Genomic DNA, 21887 nt, shown 5'->3' with positions numbered 1-21887 from the left:
AACCATTTCACAATCAAGGGGGGGGGGCATTCAAATTGTGTGTGATCCAATTTATTCGCGAATTAACAAGGAAAACAAGCACTGGGATGAATTTGGTGTTACATTTCAAGAAAACCAATTACAAATCATTATGCAAGGCTTGTGCGTCTTTATAATTTCTAGGTTTAATGACGATGCACCTTCTTTGCTTCATGTTTAAATTCATCCGGAGGACACTTGCATATCAAAAAAGATCAAAAGACATTTCTTGTTTTCCCCCCACACAAAAACTCTTTAGAACAGCCCTAACAGATGTCAACACTGCATATATTTATGAGGGGAGGACATAAATCCATAAGTTCTTCAGAACACAACCGGTAGTGTGTAAGCCAGTTATCTTCTATATCTGCCCCGGTCTCCCCTGTCACTTCTGTCTCCTCGATCACCCCTGTCTCTATCACGAATTCGCTCCCTCTCCCGGTCTCTATCACGGTCGCGGCCTCTGTCTCGGCGGGCGTCTCTGGGGCGCTCTCGCTCACGCTCTCTATCCCTCTCTCTTGGACGGCTTCGCCGACCACTGACGACTGCTTGAGTGCGACGCAGGAAGTCATCTACTCTCATATCATAGTCGTGCTGAAAAAATTAAGGAACATTTTATTGCAAAGGTTTCAAAATCCCCAAGAAAAACTGGAGATATATGTAAGTTTTACAGTTTACCATGAAGATCATACATACTAGCATAATAAAATGTTTTTATTTTTATCTTCAACCCATCTGCCTAGCACAAGGTATAGACTTAAGCTTCACAACAGTAGCATTTAAGGACTAGAAAATATACAATAACTAAACCAAATGAAATTTACACTTAAGTACAGTTGGATTTCACTTACTACGCGTTTGTCCCGATATCTTGCATCGTGGGGAACTGGATGATGACCTGAGAACTGTGGGTGTGCTTGCGGTGGAGGTGCATGGTGCTGATAGTAAGGGTGATGTGGGGGTTGTTCCATTGCAGGGTATGGAGGCTGAAAATAAATGAAATACCTTTAGGCTGAAGCTCTTGGTGTAAATACTAATTCCATCTTTAACACGTTAGGTGCTTGACATAAATTTGATACTTAGACCAATATAATTGATATACATTACATTTAGAGTAGTGCATTTACATAAATCGAACGATAACACAAAACCTGAATTCAGTAAAGGAATAGCCAGTCAGTAATTAAGATTGAGAAGCCTAGTTGGGTAGGATACCAGTAAAGTGCCAGTTCAGTGTGAAAACACAAAGCAGATTAGCATTAAACTATATTTAATGATATGTCTCTCTAGCCTTTCGCAAACAGAACAGAAAAATTATTCAATAAAAGGATATGGTCAGCTGACATATCATTTAAGCCTTTACCGTCAAAATGGGCTTAAAAAGTATAGCCTGGTAGACACACATTCCAAACCTTTTGCTTTAACTACAGATACATGCATTTCCTCTGTGTTTAGGTCCATACCTACTTTCGGATAACAATTGATACAGCTGTATTAGCCCAAAATAATACAGAACCTTTAGTTGAAGGTCAATAGCTTTTACCATGCCCACACAGAATAAGGCCTTTGGGATCTTGGAGGACTCTTCTTTAGGTAGAACAGCAGACTGACCAGAAGTCCTATGCTGGCTCAATAAAAGTTAACTGACTTTAAGGCCCAACTTAAGTGAAAGATGACTTTTATAAAGTTTTGGACATAACTCAGAAGTTAAAAGTAACTTTAGTTTACATCACTTGAATCACTATACAAATACATACCATTCCTTGCCACGGCGGTGGCGGCCCCATGTTGTGAAACTCTCTAACATAATCATTATAAGACTGAAAAAACAAAAAGAAGAATGTGTCACTCAAAAGCAAGGAGAAATTAAATTTAAACAAACCAAACTGTATAAAACAATGTTTATTTTGGAACTACATGTGCCACGCATAAGCAGTCTCGTCTGTTTATTTTTACCTTCCACGCAGACAAAACCAATGCATTCCACCCTTCCATATACAGTATCTCACTAAAGTGAGTACACCCCTCACATTTTTGTAAATATGTGATTATATCTTTCCATGTGACAACACTGAAGAAATGACACTCTGCTACAATGTAAAGCAGCGAGTGTACAGCCTGTATAACGGTGTAAAATAATACCCCTAGGTGGAAATGTCCCAATTGGGCCCAATTAGCCATTTTCCCTCCCTGGTGTCATGGGACTCAGTGTTACAAGGCCTCAGGTGTGAATTAGGAGCAGGTGATAATATATAAAGATATAATAAAATATTTACAAAAATGTGAGGGGTGTACTGACCTTTGTGAGATACTGTATCACTTAAGCCAGTTTAATGTATACAAGCAAAACAGAGCTCACACAAACACTGATCAGTTAACATGAATATATCAGTTACATATTGCTCATTTTTCAGTCTTGCATATTACGTTTCTGTAGTGCAGCAGTACTGTTCTACCTTTATGGACAGTATGGGTAGTACTTAGTGCTGTTCAATTGTTAGAGGAAGGTGAATGGATCTCTCAGAAAGGAGAAACAGGCAAACATGTAAAGCATGTGTGTTTACAGAGAAAGACGTTCTAAGTGAACTCTATAAAAGTAGAAGGCAAATCCACGTGATCCGATGGGATACACCCAAAGGTAATAAAAGAGCTTCAGTGTGTCCTCACAGAGCCTTTGGCAGCCTTTTTGCAGTCACTGTTGGCAGGAGTAGTTCAAGAGGTTGGCAATTGCAGTATCACTTAAAAAAAAAAATGTAGAAGGAAGACGGTCAACAACAGACCGGTAAGAATTATGTCTGTGGTTGGGAAACCATTGTTAAGTCAAGGAATGTTAAATATCCTGACGTAAGCGGTTTGCAAGATCAGAAACCGCATGGGCTTACTTCAGGGAGGTCAACCTAACAATCCTTTGGCTGTCTAACTTAACTAACAGTGCCAAAAGAAAGTAATGAAAACCAGTGTGAAGTGGGATTTTCAGAGAGAAAAATGTAAATATACTTCCCTTTCTCTTGCTGACCGGATACCCAGCTGCAGCTCGTAAAAAACACTCTCCAGGTGTTTGAAGTACGCAAAAAGACCACTAGGGGGCGCTCGTCTATACCGGTTTGGAAAATATTTCCCAGACCGGTATACACGAGCGCCCCCTAGTGGTCTTTTAACTTAACTAACAGACCAGGGAGTTACAGTAGATATCACCCTGATATCTAGATTTCAGTAAGGCATTTGACACTGTCCAACAGACTGTCTTTGGGTTTAAATGTTAATAGTTGAACGGATAAAGCAATGGTTAAGTGAAAGGAGATAGAAGGTCGGTGTATGGTGTACATTGGTGTATATTCGAGGGATCAGTATTGGGATCCATATTTGAATATTTTTATTAGGGATAAAAAAGGTATGTCTTTTTGAAGATGAAACAAAGGTCAGCATTTGCAGGATAAAAATCTCAATATCTATAGCTTGGAGGAAGAGAAAAGACATAGGGATTTAGAAGAAGTACAGGTGGGAAGTCTACGTCAAAGGGGGAGAAACATTAGCTGTTAGCTGCTTTTTAACTGGGCTACCCGAGTGTTAGCCTTCCTCTGCGAGTAGAGATCTCATATTTCAATTGTCAAAAAAGCAATAAATTCATAAAGCTCAGTTTTTATCAGCACACACGACACATGATGTAACCAATCTTACCCCATTTAGAAATACATCTCTGCGCACCCCGGTAAATCTTCTGTCAAAAATAAATATAAAACAAAATTAATATTTCTGCGACAATTTTGTCCGCAAGTAATTTATACAAGAACAAAGCATATTTACCGATCTACTTCTTGGTATCGAGGATCCTTAACAAACCCTGTAAGTAGAAGAGACAGATTTCTCCAGTTATTAAATTACTATTTCTGGTCCCGTGTTTGTTTTTTTTATTTCTATTTAATAACCACCGCTGATTAATAGGAATTACATCCGAATTCAAATTTTATACTTTGTTTTCCAAGCACACAATATATTTAATTTATAATTGCAGACATTTAATAGTATAAAGAATTGATAATGGAGAAAAGAACAAAAGCAGTACAAAAAGACCAATAATTGAACTTTCAAACATGTATGAGAGTGGAAGCACTCAAGACATAAACCCTATGTTTCAGAAAAGGTTGGTGATGTTGGTGGCACATAAGAGAATAAAATACCTTGGAACCCAAAATGTCATCATATTTTTACCACAGGTAAGTCAATTTACAGAAAAAAAACCCCACATAGCTTGAGCTAACTGCTTTGGAGATTTTTAGTTTAAAAGTTAATGAGAGCCGAGACTGGTGGCTTGAACCAGTCAACAACGATCAGAAGCACTAAGGAGAAATTAGTGGGAAATAATCCCTATTAAAAGGATGGGAAGGTGGCTCCCCCCCCTCAGTATACACTTAAGATGGGGTTCCAACACACTGGTTATTGTTATTGACAAGATACCATTAAATAGCTTTTAGTGCACTTTTAATTTCTAGCTACAATGATTTAAGAATGTACCGATTTGTTGAATTTTGACTTTTCATCTTTTCCTCCTGCCTTTACCAAAACTAAGAAATGTAAGCAGGAAGCATACCTAAGTATACTCCCTGCACATCTTTTAAAGTACTCCCATTAAACCTAACTGGAATAGGGGAAGCCAATTATGTATGCTAGTTGAACATCAATGTTCAGCTAGCAGACTTGCCAATGGCTACGAACAGTCCAACTGCTTTAATATGCTTATGAGCATGTACAGGAAGTATACACAGGTACACACATACGCTCCCTGCACTCAGTAGAGGAGACAGAAGTCCAATCTTGTAATAGCAATAACTAAAGATTTTATGTTGTAAATGGAATTCAGTTCATGTTACTTTAGCATCTCCAAGTAGAATTACAAACAGCATTTGAGGACAGATAAGAATCATTTGGATGACCAATGTAATCTTTCAAATAACTTTTAATTAAATTGCAGCATAAATATGCTTGTTCTTCATAATCCTAAAACGCACATGTAGAGAACCGTGATGGAAAGTTACAGACTAGTCACGTATGCTGTAACAAAGAACGTAGGTACCAAGCGTTTATAATAGAAAGAGAATCTTGGCGAGATATTAACCTGGTCTCTGGTGAAACTCTGCGGGATAGTCAGTTCTTGGTTTCTTTCGGTTGTTATGAATATCATAATCTTCCGGTCGACGCCTACACAAATTAAATGTCAGAAATTAAATCAAAAATTGGAAAGAGGTTTGGTAAATACATACCTGTAAAAGCTGCCACCACCTTGAAGCCAAGTGGATTTCTATATATTATCTGCTGAAGGCACTGAATCACTCTGCAAGCACTCACAGGTTCCACATATAAACTACTCAAAGGCATACTGTATAACAATAGGTGTACCTACATCTTTAAAGCAATAAACTTTTGTTTATATAGAAGGAAATACATCTAAAACACATTCCATGGAAGCTGAAGTTATCTCTTACTAAGGTTGGAGAAACCATAAGAGCCAACCAGCCTCGTAGAGTAGGCTCCCTATAAGAGTGAATGCTTCCGCAGCAGGGCTGCATTGAAATCATTAACCTGCACAATGTATTACGTTAAAAGATCCCAACTGGTCCTCAAATTCAGTAGACGTACTGGCTAATCTGGAATTTATACTCTCCCTCTACTATCATTATCTACACGTGGAACACTACTATTGCATTAAATGTGAACAGGTGAGTTTGTCAATAAAAAAACACCTTACTAAACACAAAATCACGACCCCTAATCTAACTAAACTGTTATATTGAAGTACATAAGGTATTGATCACTCAATTAACAATGTAACATACTTCAAATGAAAGCACTAACAAAAGTTTATTGAAGTTTACCCTCTGAGCAGGAAGCACTGCAGTTGCACATTTAGCAAAAAAAAGAAGAAAAAAAAAACTGGTGTAAAGAGGGAACATACCGCTTTCCTGTAGAGTGCATTTACGATCGGTATAAAATATAGCAACAGTTCATACAGTAGTCCGCTAACGGTTTTAAGCTGCAGGCCGCACAAATACTCGGCTGACCTGAGAAGGTGTAGTGCTGTTACAAGAATATTTTGCAGTCCATTGCAAAAGTGCAGTAAAGGATTCACTTGTTATTATACACTTGTTATTAGCATGGAAACCTCTTAGCTTACAACTTCTGTGTGCTCAGTCCATTTAAGGCCATAAAAAAAAAAAAAAAAAAAAAAAAATTTAAAAAGTAATAAAAAAGAAAATGAAATAAGGGGGTTCTGTCAGGTTTCCTTCTACCTAAATCGGCGGCATCCTTTCGAAAGGCATAGGGACTCTGGAACTGGCTCTCTACCACCTACCACCGAATAACCCAGTTGTACACCCCATGAAACCAACATATCCAGTCTTTAGAAGAAACCTGCATGGTGTATCTGTGCGCAATTAGCCTATAAGAGGGAGGGGTGATTGGCTGAAGGGCTTTTAAACATCAGTTCTTTGAAAGCCTTCTCCAATTCTGAAACCTGTTATACCCCCATATTTTTTTTCCTGGTATATGATGTTAAGTTCATAAAGTAGTGAATAAGAACCAAGGCGATCCACTATAGCATTTATAGTCCACAGGTACTGCCAGCATCTGGAAGGAATGTATAGACACAGCAACAGCCCCACTTTCTGGTTTGTTGCCGGGTCTCCAAGTGCAACTTTCTCCCCTTTCCAAAGAACCTAAAGCGGTTTCAGGTGCTCAGCAAGATGTGGTATTCACTGCGGTATTACTTAAAGAGAACATTTTGCAATCTGCTTCTAACACATCATGCCGAAGCCATATGGAAATAGTCCCAACAAGGCTCCTCTTGAAAACAAAGCAACATTTTTTTTTTTAAAGCTTTATCTCCCCAAAAGGAGGTGGCATCTTCTGCAACACCATTAATGATCCATTAATAAAGTCCCATATCTGACAGGGGTTATCCAGGGTTACACCTGAAAGAAAAGGCTTTTAACAAGATATTAACATTTTCTTTCTGTATGTTAAGATGTATTTCTATATATGTTACTCAGACTTCAGTCTGCCTACACCTCCAACACGGCTCAAAAACTTTCACTTGCGTATTAAAATGAATGCTAGTCTATACTGGTCTACAACTGCGCCTCTCCAGTGAACTTTTTTTGACTCAATTGAGCAACCTCCCCTGCTGGGTCAAAAGCAACGTGGGACTGGGGGGAGAGTGTGGGAGGGGCGGAAGGGACAGGAACAACATGAAATCCTCAATGAAGCCACAAACGCCTCCATGCAGCTTGATGTGAGGATTTTGGATCTTCATCATTGCCAGGAAAACGCGTGCTGTGTTGTCCGTCACGTTACTCCAGCACAAGTGCTTATTATCAGTCCAAAGAACTTTTCTAACCTTCCCACTTCTCGGGTTGTCTCTCGGCGCGACGGGCGTCCTCTAGATCTTGGCTGGGAATGCATTCTTCTCTTGTGTCTCATTTTGTGGATGACTTGATACAAGTCAATGGTTTCATCCGTGGGAAACAGAAGGCAGAGCTGGTTTCCGCACTCTGGTTCAATTTCCTGAATATAGCAAAGAGATATATATGACTTAAGTCGCGTAAGAACAAGCAAAGCGATTGTATGTATTTTAATGAAAAATTTGACGTCAAGGTAATGACAATATTCAATAATATAATTTCTCTCTATGGCATTGTGTGATAAAAACCAGGGTGCATTAGCAAATGTACACATACACACACACACACACACTTATTTTACTACCATCACACAGCTGTCAAAATGTATTACGTAAAAACCATCATTTTTATTTAAAAGCCAACCAATTCTTTCCAGCGGCAGATATGTCAGTACGTCTGCCTCACTTGCTGTAGGTCAATATAATCATAAGAAAATTTTATCTTGTCTCTTCAGCAAATGCACTTCAATCTTTAAGTTAAATTAGTAATACGAAATAGTAAAAATGAAGATCTGAACTTGGTCTTTTTTACCTGCCCATCCCGTCCAATCTTCACAGGTTTATGTTCGTTCCAAGGGTTGTTTAGGTGCGCAGATTTGGTGAAGGGCAATTCCCTCCTGTTGATGGTATGAATATACATTTTTAAAGTTTACATAAAATTTTGATTATTTTTTTTTGCTATAAAAGCACGTGTTTGGAAAACAATTTGCTGTCACAACTGCTGTTTGTAGTATATGAAAATGCCTACCTGCAAATCCAGTCTATCTTGAACACCCCCCCAAGCATCTTTGCATTCATTCCTGCTGGCAGCACCCAGTGGATAGGAGAACCACCATGATGAGATTCTGATGACAGCCGGGCGAATCCTATGAGAAAATAACCCAAGCTATTACATGACATGGCACTTACTATACTATATGATGTGTGCGCATGTATATGAGAAAGGTTCATAAAAAAAAAACCCCTATTTATTTTGAAAAAGAAAAGGTTTGGGTGGGCACTTTAAACAGAGGAAAATGTACTGCTTGAGAAAAGCAGTCTATTACACACATAACTGATCATAATTTATATTCAGACACTGGAAAGATATACATTTTGAATTCAGAGCAGTGCTTGCACACACAATGTGTAACGCATGGACAAAAATGCAAATGGGGCAGAAAACAAAAGGCACTATTAAAAGCCTTTTTTGGTCCCAAAATGAACAGGCTTACCTTGGAATTTACCACTTTCTCTAACAGAGAAGATGAGAATAACACTCCTTGCAGCTCTGAAGGCTGCATTTAGCTTCTTCTCATTCACTGGTAAAGTTGACCAAACGCCCTATGTCGTAAAAAAACAAAAAACATTGCGTTCAAAAATAAATCAATGGGCACCAAAATGTATATGGTGACACACACATAGCACATATCAAAGTCAACCATTAATGGCAGCTTTACAGCACAAATAATCCCAGCTGCTGTTATTCTGATCTGAATGTATAACATGTGCGCTGTTAACATTGTTATACTCATTTATGCACGGCAAATATTTATTTTGTATGTTAATATTGATAAACGTAAATACATTTAGATGGCAAGCACACATTTAAAGAGCTACAGAGTGTGTCTTTATGCCACTAAACAAAAAAAAAAATGAATCGCTTGCCTTAATTATTTGATAGTTGGGCACCCATTCGCTGAACCAGAAACAAATTACCAAAAACGATTGGTGGAATTGCAGCTGTAGCTATACGTGTCTGCCATGGGTAAATTTAAATTACCTTTGCTTTAGCCAAGGACACATTCTCATGGTTGTTACTCTTGATGAGGAAGAATCGAGCATCTTGAAGAATATACCTAATTTTATTGATTCGTTCTGAAAAACGAAGCACAGTCTTTATTTTTTCATACACATGCAATCTTTTTAATAATGTTATGGTATAATTAGACAATTAGACTTTACTAGTCAAAATCAGAATCCCATACACACAGATATATATATATATATATATATATATATATATATATATATATATATATATGTGTTTTTACTTTCATTTTTAAATACAAGGTTTTATTCATAATATATTTTGGAACAACCTTAAACAAACTAAAATCCACTGAAATAGATATACCTAATATATGTGTCTTTTATTAAATAGTCTGCTGCTCTACAACAGAGGAAGACATAGCAACTAGTTAATATCCCTGGGTAAAAAACAACCCATCAGGAATGAATACAGTATAAAACTCACTGAGGCATCACTATGGGGTTAATTAACTAATGGTAGAGCCATAGTTTTAAATTGCCTCATTTCACACAATTTATGATGAAGAACACTGGCTGGTTCCTCCACCAAGCATGGTTAAGCTGCTCCATGATTGAGGGCCAGCTCCTGTAGCTTTAGATCACAGAGGTTGGCCCTTCACACAGTATAGTGATGTCAACAAACCGTAACCGTGACTTTCCCGATTAAAACTCTCATAGGAGGGATGCAAAATGATAGATCGTAAATGACATAAATTAAACGAAAATAGAAGTTCAAGAGCAGCTTGGTCAAACCAGTGGTGTCAAATTTCGTACATCTCTGCAGCAATATTATTAAAATGAGTATAATGAAGGGGGGAGCACCCTAATTGCTTGCCTGTCACTTTCACAGACTAAATGTGGAGTATTTATAAAGAAAAAAAGCCATCAGTAATAGAAATTAATTATGTAATTTTAAGAACCAACAGCCCTTGCAAGTCAAGTAAAGTAATAACAGTAACAAAATCAGACATTTTGGCTTTACCAATGAAAACTGGGACAACTACTGAAAGCGGTTGCATCCTGAAAATGTATTCTATTCCATCTTTAAATTTCTCAATCAGTTTTATATGATTTAAGTCCGAAGTTTGTTGGAGCGCATATATTTCAAATTTCCAAAATATTGTCATTTTACTGAAAATTGACAATTCAGACCCACTGTGGTAAGAACCATGCAAGAACTACCCAAACGTTCTGGAAACAGTCACAATTCTTGGTCTTTTAAGGGATTGAGGGTCAATCGCAGAATAACAAAGTTAAAGAATACCTTTTCGGACATCACGAACAGAAGAGGATAATTTTTCGTGCTTCTTTTCTGAACCTGCATTTAGCCAAAAGTACATGTATTCAGGTTGTGCCTTCAGACATAAAATACATTTCCAAAACTGTATTGTCCAGTTTTCTTTGATCATTCGCACAAAAACAATATCAATAAGAAAAATGTTATTAAACCGATACCATTCAGCCATGACTAGAAGACATCCAATTTATAAATAGCAGCAAACTTACGATCCAAGGAGTCGCACGAACAATGCCACATCGCTCCTACACGATTAAAATATATATATTTAAATATTTTACCCGTGTTGGAAATGTAGTTTGAGGAGAAGACGATCATTGAGCAAATCAAGCAGCCAAAGAATTATTTTCAGCACAGTTTGGCAGCCAAGAAACAGAGAATTAGGAAAAGTCTGCCGTAAAGTCACTTTATCGCACCCTTGTGCAAGACGCCTATTCATATATGCATTTTCTGTGCCGTATCGGAGGCTGTTATTAGGCCATAATTCATTTTTGGAATTGCTGCTCATAATGCCAACATAGCAAATCCAGATCAATACATCTTAAATCGGGGGGGGGGGGGGGGGATGTTTACATTACAGGCATTTTCCTCAAAAGAAATTCTGAATTGGGTGTTTCAGTTTAACTAAAACATTATGTTTCATAAATCAATGAAAAGGACAGAACAAAGCCACTAACTGTTCCAGACTGATTGCCATTACCAACGTATACTATGCTTACAAAATCTATTTATTTTGTGGAAGAAATCGGTATTATCTAAAAAAAAATTAAAAAAAAAAAAGGGAAATACTACCTGCATACGAGTCTGATGCAGAACTTCCACTTCTATCAAACACAATTGGAGAAATACCTCTAGCCCTTTTCCTTTCCTTCTTTTTCTCATCTAGAAAATATGTGAAAAGATCATGTAAGCATGGCGGGGGGGGGGGGGGGGGGGTTAAATGCTCCAACAGCCAAGCACTGACAGAGCGGTATCCCTTTCCATGTTGAAACCGGGATCCATTAACAAAACAAGGGATCAAAAACCTAATTTCACATTTACAAGGAGGCAACAGTCTCCTGAAAAGCTACACTTGGACTTAACGTCTTTGGATAAGACCCCCTAAAAAGAGGACAGTGTGCCAAATAACAGCCAATAAGATCATTTTCACAGAAGAAGCGAGGACAGGCGAGCGATCATACCAAATCTGCAAACAGAGAATGGCAACCTGCTCAGGAATATAACCAAAGGGAGCCAATTTGTGCTGTCTAATGAGACTAGCACATCTATAATCCCCATGTGCCTTTTGTACTATTATTGAAAGTAAATGTGTGTCTTAGTTCTCAGAGCTGAAGTTTAAAGACTCATCTACTTATTTTTCACTAAATCCTTTAAAGCCCATCCACAGGCAAGTAACCAACATTTAAAGCACATAAGACATTTCCAAGAGGAAAAGACTTCTAACTCCGCCGTATAGGGTGCACATTCCAGATTAGAAGGTGATGAATGTGTATCCACCATCAGTAAACACTTACCAAATATTCAGATAAGGATAATAGCATATTATACGAAATTATAAAAACCTCATGTGAAATAACTTACGTTTAGTCTGTATAACATTGGGCACAATTTTTCATTCCACATGCACAGCAGGTTACTGGGATTACAGTAACACAAGGATATAAAGTCAAATGGAATTGTACCCCGTAGCTACAACCATTGGTACGCAGGTGCCGCCAAAGTTATTATGCAGTCATGCTCCTGGGCACTTAACCACAAACATATTTTGGGGAAACTGCCGGCATTTAAACAGCTCAGCAATTTGCTGGTCTGGGGTTCAGCAGCTCGGGCGGATGAACTCAACAAGCAAAATGATCTACAATAAGTTAGTCTGTTTAATACTTTAATCAGATGAGGACATCCAGGAAAATGTACGACTTCCCACGCACAACGTTGCATAGAGTAGATGTTTTCACGTTCATCAGATTTTAGTAATGGCCGACTTCTACTGTTGGCAGTCAGTAGGAATCTACCGCTGTGTGCTAAATACATTTGTGTCGGGGTGTGCCTTAACGGCCATTTTCCAGTGTGATTCACAGACACAGTGTTTCCTACAGCTGCGTGTGCTGCCTTTCCTAGAAGTAACTAAACTCTCCAATAGCAAAATGACCACAGGTAAGAAAGTACTCAAGTGAAAAAAATATATAAAAACTTACTATTTGTGGCAAAAAAAAAAAAAATGTACATTGCTACCAACCATAGAGCAATATCAAAGGGATACAAAAGTATGGTGAAAGTTCCCCTTTAAAGTTAATGCTTTTTTTTTTTTTTTGACATGGAAACAACATACCAAGCAATTACTGTCAAGAGTGGCTGAGGGAGCTATCCCTGCACTAGAGGACTGCATTGGGAGGCGGGTCCCGCCAAAAAACTTGCGGATGGTTTTGCTGGGGCTGCGGGCGGGAGCGGGCAGTCAGGCACTGTACCTGCAGGTCCCAGTAATCCCGCAAAGGCTGCCTTCTCGCTGCTCCATTACAGTGTCTCCTATCTTGCTCTGCCCAGGAACAAAATGGAGTCACGTGATTTCCTGTGACTCCGCCTTGTTCCTGGGCGGAGCAAGAGAAGAGACGCTGTGAGGGAACAACTCGAGGGCAAGGAGGCGGGCGTGATTGGCCACAAATGTGGAGGGAGCGGGATTAAAAACAGTGGGAGCGGGATTAAAAACAAGCAGTCGTCCGCAGGGCTCTACCCTGCACTTTACATTACGGCATGCACTGCACAATTAACCCCTTAAGGACCGGGCTCATTTTTCGTTTTGTACCCTGTGGGACCGAGGCTGTTTTAATACTTTTGTGGTGCTTGTGTTCAGCTGTAATTTTCTCATCACCCATTTAGTGTACCCACATAAGTTATATAATGTTTTTTTCAGGACAAGGTGGGCTTTCTTCAGATACTATTATTTTGATCGTATCATCTTATTTACTATAAAAAAAATAAAAAAAACATGGTGAAAAATTGAAAAAAAAAAACCCCACATTTTATGACTTATTTGAAAAATCTTTTACTCACCTAAAAAAGCAAGTAAAAAAACTAGCTAAATAGATTCTACTACTTGTCCTGAGTTTAGAAATACCCAATGTTTTTATGTTTTTTTGCTGTTTTTTGTAAGTTATAGGGCAATAAGTACAAGCAGCGTTTTATGATTTCCAAATCTTTAACAAATCTGGTCAGTCTGCCTCCATCTCCTCTTTGGAACATCTTTGAAGCGGGTTAACTCAATTTAACCCATTCAAACCATATATTTTTGAAAACTAGACACCCCAGGGTATTCCAAATGCTGTTATTTTAACCCTTTCCATGCACCAATTATACAACTACACTTTGTCAAACTTTGTAATAGTAATTTTTTAAAAAAAAAATTCACACAAATTGTACTTTAGTTATAGATATACAGGTCCTGGTATATGCCACTGTCAAACAACACCCCAATGTGTGTTCAGGAACATCTCCTGAGTGCAGTGATACCCGACATGCATGGATTTGTCGTGTTTGAGATTTAAAATGCCACATTTGGGAAGTGTGCTTTTTTTGTCCATTTTGGAAAGTCTGTACCTATGCCCTATCTTTGAGCTCAGCCACTCCAATTTACCCCATCAGCCATTTTTTTTATATTAGACACCCCTTGGGTATTTGAAGTGCTTTTATTTTAACTCTTTGTTGAGATTTTTGAGAAATTTTAGCACTTGCTCAAAATAATAAACTTTATTTTTTTATTCTATTTTTATAATACTTTTTTTTTTTTTTTTTTACACATTTTGCTGGTACTGGATGGTTCATCTAGTGACATCACTGCATAATTTTTACATTTTAGCACTTAATTTTTTCCATATTTTTTTTTTTTTTATATTTTACTAATCACATTGTGATTAGAAAGCTGGGCTCCATTGACTTGCATGGTTGAATGCAGTACCTGTATTCAACCTGCAAGTGGAGCCAGAGTTCTCTAGACCATCTAGCGAACTTTAAAAACTTGTTTGTTTCTTTTACAGAGCGGCCGCCATCTTGCTGATGGCGAAGAACACCGGCAGCTGCGGCTGTGACCGCTCTCTGGAGCGGTCACAGCCCACCCAGAGGTAAGTGTTTGGTGTCGCTGAATGCCTCCTGATCGAGGCATTCCAGCGACACCATTTAAGTTTAAACGCTTTTAAAACGGGTGCCCGCCGCCATACAATGTATGGCGGCTGTTGACGCCTCGGGGAGGGGCCAAACATGGCCCCCGATGCCGATCTTGGCGTTACTGAATGCCTCGACATCGAGGCATTACAGTAACGCCGTTTAAGCGAAGAAAGTGATCGTTGATCACTTTCTAAGCTTATTTTACTTTTTGACGGTTCAGGACCGTCAAAGGTCATTTAGTGACCTTCATGTCATGACGGTCCTGAACCGGCAAAGGTCGCGAAGGGGTTAATCGGGTTATAAATGTTGCATATACAGAAAAATATGGCTTCCCTCAAGCAAATAATGTTTGGTCGGGATAGGATACACAAATTACATCATAGTGGAAATAGTTTAAGCAGATTTTTAAATATTTGAGAGAAAATGATTTTTCAGAAATATATATATATATATAAAAATTAATATTAGATCATAAAAGTATCAATAATACCCTCAATATGCTCCCCAAGAATACGATTGTTAAATAATATGAAAGGCTGAGATGTGCGTAAGGCTATCCAGAAGATTTAGTAAAGCGATTAAAAAAAAGGCAGGCTGAATGGTTCTTTTCCTGTCATCTTCATCATATATCTAGGTAACCAGATAAAATTAGTTGATAAACTAATGACTTTTCAACCATGTGTAAGTTAACAGTCTGCAGTAAAAACATTGGCAAATTTGTCACGTGTCATTGGTCACGGAAGACAATACAGACAAATGATATACACTAAAAGTTACCTGAAATGTCAGAGCCTGATCCCGATCGAATCGAATCACCAGAAAAAGAGGCAGACTCAGATTCTGAGTCGCTGGCCTCGCTGCGTGTATCATAATCATTTCCTTCCCTCTGGTCTCGTTCCTGTTCATCCTGATCATATTCTTCTTCATCTTCTTCACCCTCTTCTTCCTCTTCAGCATCTTCACCGTCATCATCATCCATTCCGTCATCATTCTCACTATGGTTGCCTTGATCAGACGATTCACTACTTCCAGATTCTTGATCTGAGCCATATTCCTCAGAATTTCCATCATTGGAGGAGTGGCTGGACCTACTTTGACGTCTGCTTGCCTCGTGTCTTATCTTCTAACAAAGGATTGGTTGTCAAAACAAAAAATGTAAAAGAGTTACAAAACAATATACAAAACAGTGAGATTTCCCCTAAGAGTTACTTTACATTAATAGAGAAGATGTTAAACTGTTGAGATAGTTGCAACAATGTTTAATCTAAACATAAAATCCACAAATGAACAGAATGAAAGTTTAGAAGAAGTTATATTACCAAGTATAGGCCAGCATCTTTTCCCAACATAACTATGGGTAAGATGTGTACGTTGACATGAATGTTGTCAAATAAGAGGTCATTAGGTTTAGCCAACGTTAACATGTTCTTGCTTATAGTCATCGCTTGTTAACAGTGTCAAGATATCACTATCCAATATCATAGTTTCATTGAAATTTCATCATTTCATATACGTAAGAAGCACTTATTACCTCAGAAGCTATTTCTGGAGTGTTCGATTTGGGCCTCCTGCCAGAGTCTCTCTTTCTAATGCTCATCTTTTCGTGCGGACCTTTAAAAACGTCATGTACAGCAGCACTGCCAGAGGAACGGATCCGTCGATCGCCATCGGGTCTCCGGTTCCGTTCTTGCCTCTGAAAGTCATCACTTTTGTATTCCGGAGCCTGCTTTCCTTTAACGCTGGCAACCCTTTTGTTGCTCCCCGCGGACAGCCTCTGAGGCGGTTGTCTTGTTACGTGTGAGGATTGTTTTTGTCTCTTTGACTCTCCCATTTCAATTCTGTCGCTTTTCCTTTTGGACCCTAAGGAAATGTAAATGATCAAGCTACAGCAATGTACCAATTAAACATGACATTAATTCCAGGAAAAGGTAAAATTCTGTAATCACTGCGTTTAGTCATTTGACAATGCCGTACGTATATCTAGACATTACTGGCTTAAAAATGGACATCTTCACATAGGGAAAAGAAGCATTCTGATTGGCAAAAAGTAATAAAATAAATACCTTTTTTCTCATTCACATCTTGCTCACTTTCTGGGTTGTACAGTTCATCATCTTGGTCCGGTGCTTCAGTTAAAATATCATCCAGCACATTAACTTCACCATCTGAAAGGCACAAATATGATGTTACAAATATACCTTATCTTTTACTTTAAATGCAATAGAAAAACTTAACAAAAATGAAAAAAACATGGTGGGCAAGAAGAAACTATAAAATCATGATCAAGTTTTCCCAAATCTACATATTTGTATACTTTATAAACCAATGTAATATTTTAATGAGTATATCACCTACCTTATGAAACCGTATGAATAGCTATTTTAAATTCCTGCTGTTTGCGAGAATTTTATGATTTATGAGTATTTTCTTTCAAGAATGTTAAAGTGTCAGCGAGGGTATGGCCAGTAACTGTTTTTCAGTGCTTTGAGTCTGGGCATCACAAGGTATCTCTCCGTATCTTCCCACTGCTTATTCATTAAAGGGACACACAACCCAACTAGCGGTCCCCCTTGCAAATGCATATGTGGGAATTGTGCGTAATCCCTTTTTCCCCACTCCTTGGCTTGTAGGAGATATGTTCATGCCTTAGCCCAAGGCGCATACTCACTCCTCACTAATAAACTTTATATAATGTCCTACCGTGAACTCAACCGCTGCCTCAAATAGACAGACATCTTGCAAATTACTTCTCTCAGAAGAGCTCAGTGTATCTCCAGTTTTCAACAGTCCAAAAATATGACCACTTCCTCCAGCTGCTGTGATGTCAGCCTGCATCCTTTTAAAGGATACACTTCCTTTCAGTATAGACAGGTAGGGAGTCCCTTTCAAACTATGGTAAAGACGAGTGACGAAGCCAACCACATATCTTAAGATCGGCAGGCTATAAGACTGAACCCCCCCCCCCCCCCACTGATTACTACCATCATAAAGGGATCAGTAAATACAGTGCCGCAGATATGTATCTCCCAAAAAATAAATAAAAACAGATTAGGAGGATGGAGTTACCTCAAAACCAGAGTCGCCAGAAGGTTAGCTTAATTATGGAAAGAAGTATTATGTAACTATATATTTCTTTAATATAATCATTTAATTTTACAGCTTCTCACGTGTCTCCATTACTTACATGGGCTTGGTATGAAGACTTTGTGCATATATATTATATATATATATGTTGGCCATTACAGAAATGACCCTGGAGTTAAATGCCAGTGACACCCCCGTTAAATGTATTACAGTCCTCCCGCAGGCTTCTAGACCGTGAACCGGTCCAATGCATAGAAAGGAGCTGGGGGACGGTGTTGAATTGCAAAAGAAACACCATGAAAATGTTAAAAGGACCACAAAGCTATCATGTGCATTACGGAGAAAGTTTTATTTCTTGTAATTTTCCCATTATATAACGTAACGGGATACACCGTTTGGCCTTAAGCCATGTTACTGCGAATAGTTGAAAACGAAACCCTAATGCTAGCATTGAAAGGGTTAAGAAACCAACCGCTCATTTATTTCGAAAATTAAAAACTGAGGCGATACATAGCAGCATCGAAAAGCTCATCCTAGTCACTTCCGCCAAGGCTAGTCCTCAGTTACAGGCCAACAAAGGAAGTCCTGCCGCAAAGTGCCTCCAATGAGACCGTGTGGAGTTATGCCCTCTCTCAGCCTCCGCACAATTATCCTTCGCTATGCATCACCCACATAGTCACCGCTTCCTGCTCCATCAATAACTCACGTACAGTTATCAAGATTGTAAGCAGGGTCCGCCATACCTCGTGACTACGTATGCCCCGTTTCCGCATTGTACTACGCTGCGGAATACGATGGGGCTTTATGAATCAATGAGGCCTGGGTGAAGCCCTGGCTCTATAATTAAATATACGGTAATATAACAGCAACAAGACTACAAGCAAGTCTCCGCCAATGCAAAAGGGACAATACGAGAATACATAAACGGGAAATACCACATATATATATATATATATATAGATATCTATATACACACACATACGCGTGTACATCACACAATAGAGGCTGCTGTGTACCTTTGCTCTGGTCTCCTCTCTCCGCCTCCATCCTCCTCCCGCTACCAGCCCGAGATCTCCTCCTTCTCCGTCCTCCCCTCCTTAGGTCCCCGCTGTTGTCCTGGCCGCTGGCGGATGTCAGCGTGTCCCCCCCGCCCCGCCGAGCGCCCCGCTCTCCTGCCGTGGCGAAGCGGATCCCAGGGGGAGTCACCCAAGCCAACACCGGGGGGGAATAAGGGCAATAGCCTCACAAGTAGACAGTGACGACAGCGGTTGTCACATAAGCCACAGCACTCTTAATTTTCCGGTATAATGGCTAAGGACAGAAGCTCGCTACAGTCCCGTCGGTGGCTTTTTTTCTTTCTATTATAATACCAAAATGGCGGCTGCGTGATTTATTCTCCTGCGACAACAGCACTCGCCACTCCCAACGTGCACAGCGCGTTGGCACAGTCTGCCGGTGACGTCATACACTTCTTCCCGTGGGGTAGTCTAACGTTGAATGGGTTCCGATGGTTTATTTGAGGTTATTTTATAAATATATATATATTTTTTTTTTATTTAGGCGTTTTCTTTCCTTTCTTTCTGCCAATGTTGGGATTTTAGATTTTTTTTGGAGATGAATCAGGAATATTTTTAGTGTCAAATACAGGCTGAAATGTATTTCGTTTCAAATATACTAGCGCCATCTAGTGGCTCTCCTAAGTTCCTGATACTTTTGCACTTGCTGCCCCCGAAAAAATCTCATTAATCATGAATGCATTTTAAAGTAAATTAATATACATTCTTTGTTTCGATTTAAAAACAAAAAAAATAAATACATATTCTGATAACAATGCAGCTCCAGAACCATAGCCTAGTGCCCGCCTCAGGTCTCTGGGATTCTTGGCGGTTTTGGCTAGGAAGACAGCAGTCCAATTGAAATCGATGAGAGCATCAGATGTAAATTGGTCTTTTAGCCAGTAGAATGAACTATTAATTGAATTAATTAATGCGCTATTACTACAGGGTCATGAAATGTCACATTACGTGACCCCACTGTGCTCCTGCCCCTCCGAGCAAGGCGACCACAGGCAAAGTCAAATTCAAGAGAATGGGAGATAAAGGCTAACTGGACTTGTGCTTTTGTTTTTGTACAAACTTTATTTTTAACGAAAATAGCCTGTTTTGTGTGAATGTGAAACGGTTAAGTTAGCAGAGACTGGGATTATTGCTCAATGCTCACCTACCATACTGCAAATTAATGAATAGTTTATTGTCATGCACATATTTACTGTTGTAGGGCCCCCTGTGGTGATGCCACTCCCTTAGCCACACCCTATCATGACCACATCTCTTCTTGGTTAAGTATTTTTAGTAATAAAAAATATACATTTTAAACAATGTAAAGCAATTTAAATATAAATATATTAATATTGGCTGCAACTGAAAAATACAAGTAATTCTAATCATACATCTATAAATACTGAAAAAATAAAAGTATATTTAATATGACATAACTGCCATAACTATATATTGTGTCAGACATTGATGGTGGTACAACAAAACTGCCAACCCTATATACTGTGCCAGACATTGACTGTGGTACAGCGTAACTGACATCACTATATACTATGCCAGACATGACGGTGCAGTACAGCAAAAATGCTATCACTACATACTGTGCCAGACATTAACGGTGGTACAGCATAGTTGCTATCACTATATACTCCACTACTACCCCTGAGTGCCGGCGTGACATGAGCTTCTGGTGCTCCTTCAAAGAAGCTCCAGCGAAAGTGGCGGACAGCAGCGGAGGTTGTCTACACGCATCGCGCAGAGTGGCATATCTGGGGGGGAGCCAGAGTGGCGTATAAGGGGGTATAAGGCATATCTGGGGGGCAGAGTGGCATATCTGGGGGCAGAGTGGCATATAGGAGGGTATAAGGCATACCAGGGGGCACAATGGCATATAGGCGGTATAAGGCATATCATGGGGGCAGAGTGGCATATCAGTGGCATATAGGGGGTTTAAGGCATATCAGGGGGCACAGTGGCACATAAGGGGTGTAAGGCATATCAGGGGGCATAAGGCATATCTTGGGCGGAGTGGCATATAGGGGGGTATAAGGCATATCAGGGAGGCACAGTGGCATATAGGAAGTATAAAGGCATATCAGGGGGCACAGTGGGATATAGGGTGTATAAGGCATATCTGGAGGGCAGAGTGGCAAGCCTGGGGTCAGATGTGCATAATGGGGGGGGGGCAGGTTGGCAAATAAATAGTAAAACCTTTTAGGTATTAAAACCTAGTTTGAGAAATGTGTTTGAGTTCTTGTTCCCTTAAAATATAGCTTTTATTATTATGTCAGTAAAAGAAGAAGGCGATTAGAGAAATGCCTTTGTGATAAAGAGAAGTATTGTGCACAATGACACATGTTAAAGTCAATTTTAAGTTTTTTATTTGGCCGTTTGTTTTAGCATCCAGTTTGTTCATTAAATTATTTTAAATAAACAAAAAAATTGCATATTGTTTTGTTATTGTTTTGTTATTCGATTAATTGTCCAACTAATCGATTATGAAAATAATTGTTAGTTGCAGCCCTAGTATTGGTAAAGAAATCTTGTTCCATACATGTCCTCCTATCCAAAGCGGAAGGAATACTTCCACCACATAGCACACACACAACATGTTTGGCCTCTGCTTGGGTTGCTCATGGTGCTGACATGGTGAAGAGGCTGTGAACAACTTATAGTCTGAATCTCTTAACTCCTCTGTCGCTAATGGTCTGGAGGATGTAATATCTTTGAAACAGAGACATTTTACAGGGGGGGGCTTGTTGAGTCCACTCTGGACATACTGTGTGAAGATTTTTATATCACAAAACTTTTAATTAGAAATGTAAAAAAAAAAATATCACATTAATATATAAGAAATAGTAATACATCACAGATAAATCAACTATACGATTTTAATTAAGAAGAATTACTTTAAAAGAAGAAAATAGCAGCTTCAAAATTAAAAAACCTAAAATGATAAAAATCATATCAGTCAATAAAAGCACTTAAGTAAGATCTATGGATAAGATTTTTTCACTAAGTGTTTTAAGCAATC

General features: G+C 38.9%; 1 protein-coding gene across 1 annotated transcript; it reads right to left on the bottom strand.

Annotated features, from left to right (window-relative positions):
• Nucleotides 1-372: 372 nt before the first annotated feature.
• Nucleotides 373-18845, bottom strand: LOC149284326 (YTH domain-containing protein 1-like). The gene is made up of 17 exons (XM_089496912.1): nucleotides 18815-18845; nucleotides 16778-16879; nucleotides 16246-16574; nucleotides 15492-15837; nucleotides 11352-11441; nucleotides 10527-10580; nucleotides 9234-9328; nucleotides 8686-8794; nucleotides 8220-8337; nucleotides 8004-8088; nucleotides 7409-7575; nucleotides 5132-5214; nucleotides 3823-3859; nucleotides 3697-3736; nucleotides 1776-1838; nucleotides 870-1004; nucleotides 373-612 (listed from the first exon to the last, which is right to left on the bottom strand). Exons 1-17 carry the CDS (start codon nucleotides 18843-18845, stop codon nucleotides 373-375), a joined length of 2124 nt encoding a protein of 707 aa, XP_089353038.1.
• Nucleotides 18846-21887: the final 3042 nt, after the last annotated feature.

The sequence above is a fragment of the Sceloporus occidentalis genome, unplaced genomic scaffold (assembly GCF_023333645.1).
Source record: "Sceloporus occidentalis isolate IW3139 unplaced genomic scaffold, rSceOcc1.0.p SCAF_95, whole genome shotgun sequence".
NCBI classification, from domain to species: domain Eukaryota; kingdom Metazoa; phylum Chordata; class Lepidosauria; order Squamata; family Phrynosomatidae; genus Sceloporus; species Sceloporus occidentalis.
Note: the sequence above shows the minus strand (reverse complement) of the source record. Positions and strands in the feature narration are given on the sequence as shown.

Coding starts and splice junctions, on each gene's coding strand:
- LOC149284326 (XM_089496912.1), bottom strand. CDS start 18,845: ATGGAGGCGGAGAGAGGAGACCAGAGCAAAG. Junction 1,839..3,696: donor GAGATGTATTTCTAAATGGG/GTAAGATTGGTT, acceptor TTGTTTTTTCAG/TCTTATAATGATTATGTTAG. Junction 613..869: donor GATATCGGGACAAACGCGTA/GTAAGTGAAATC, acceptor TAATTTTTTCAG/CACGACTATGATATGAGAGT.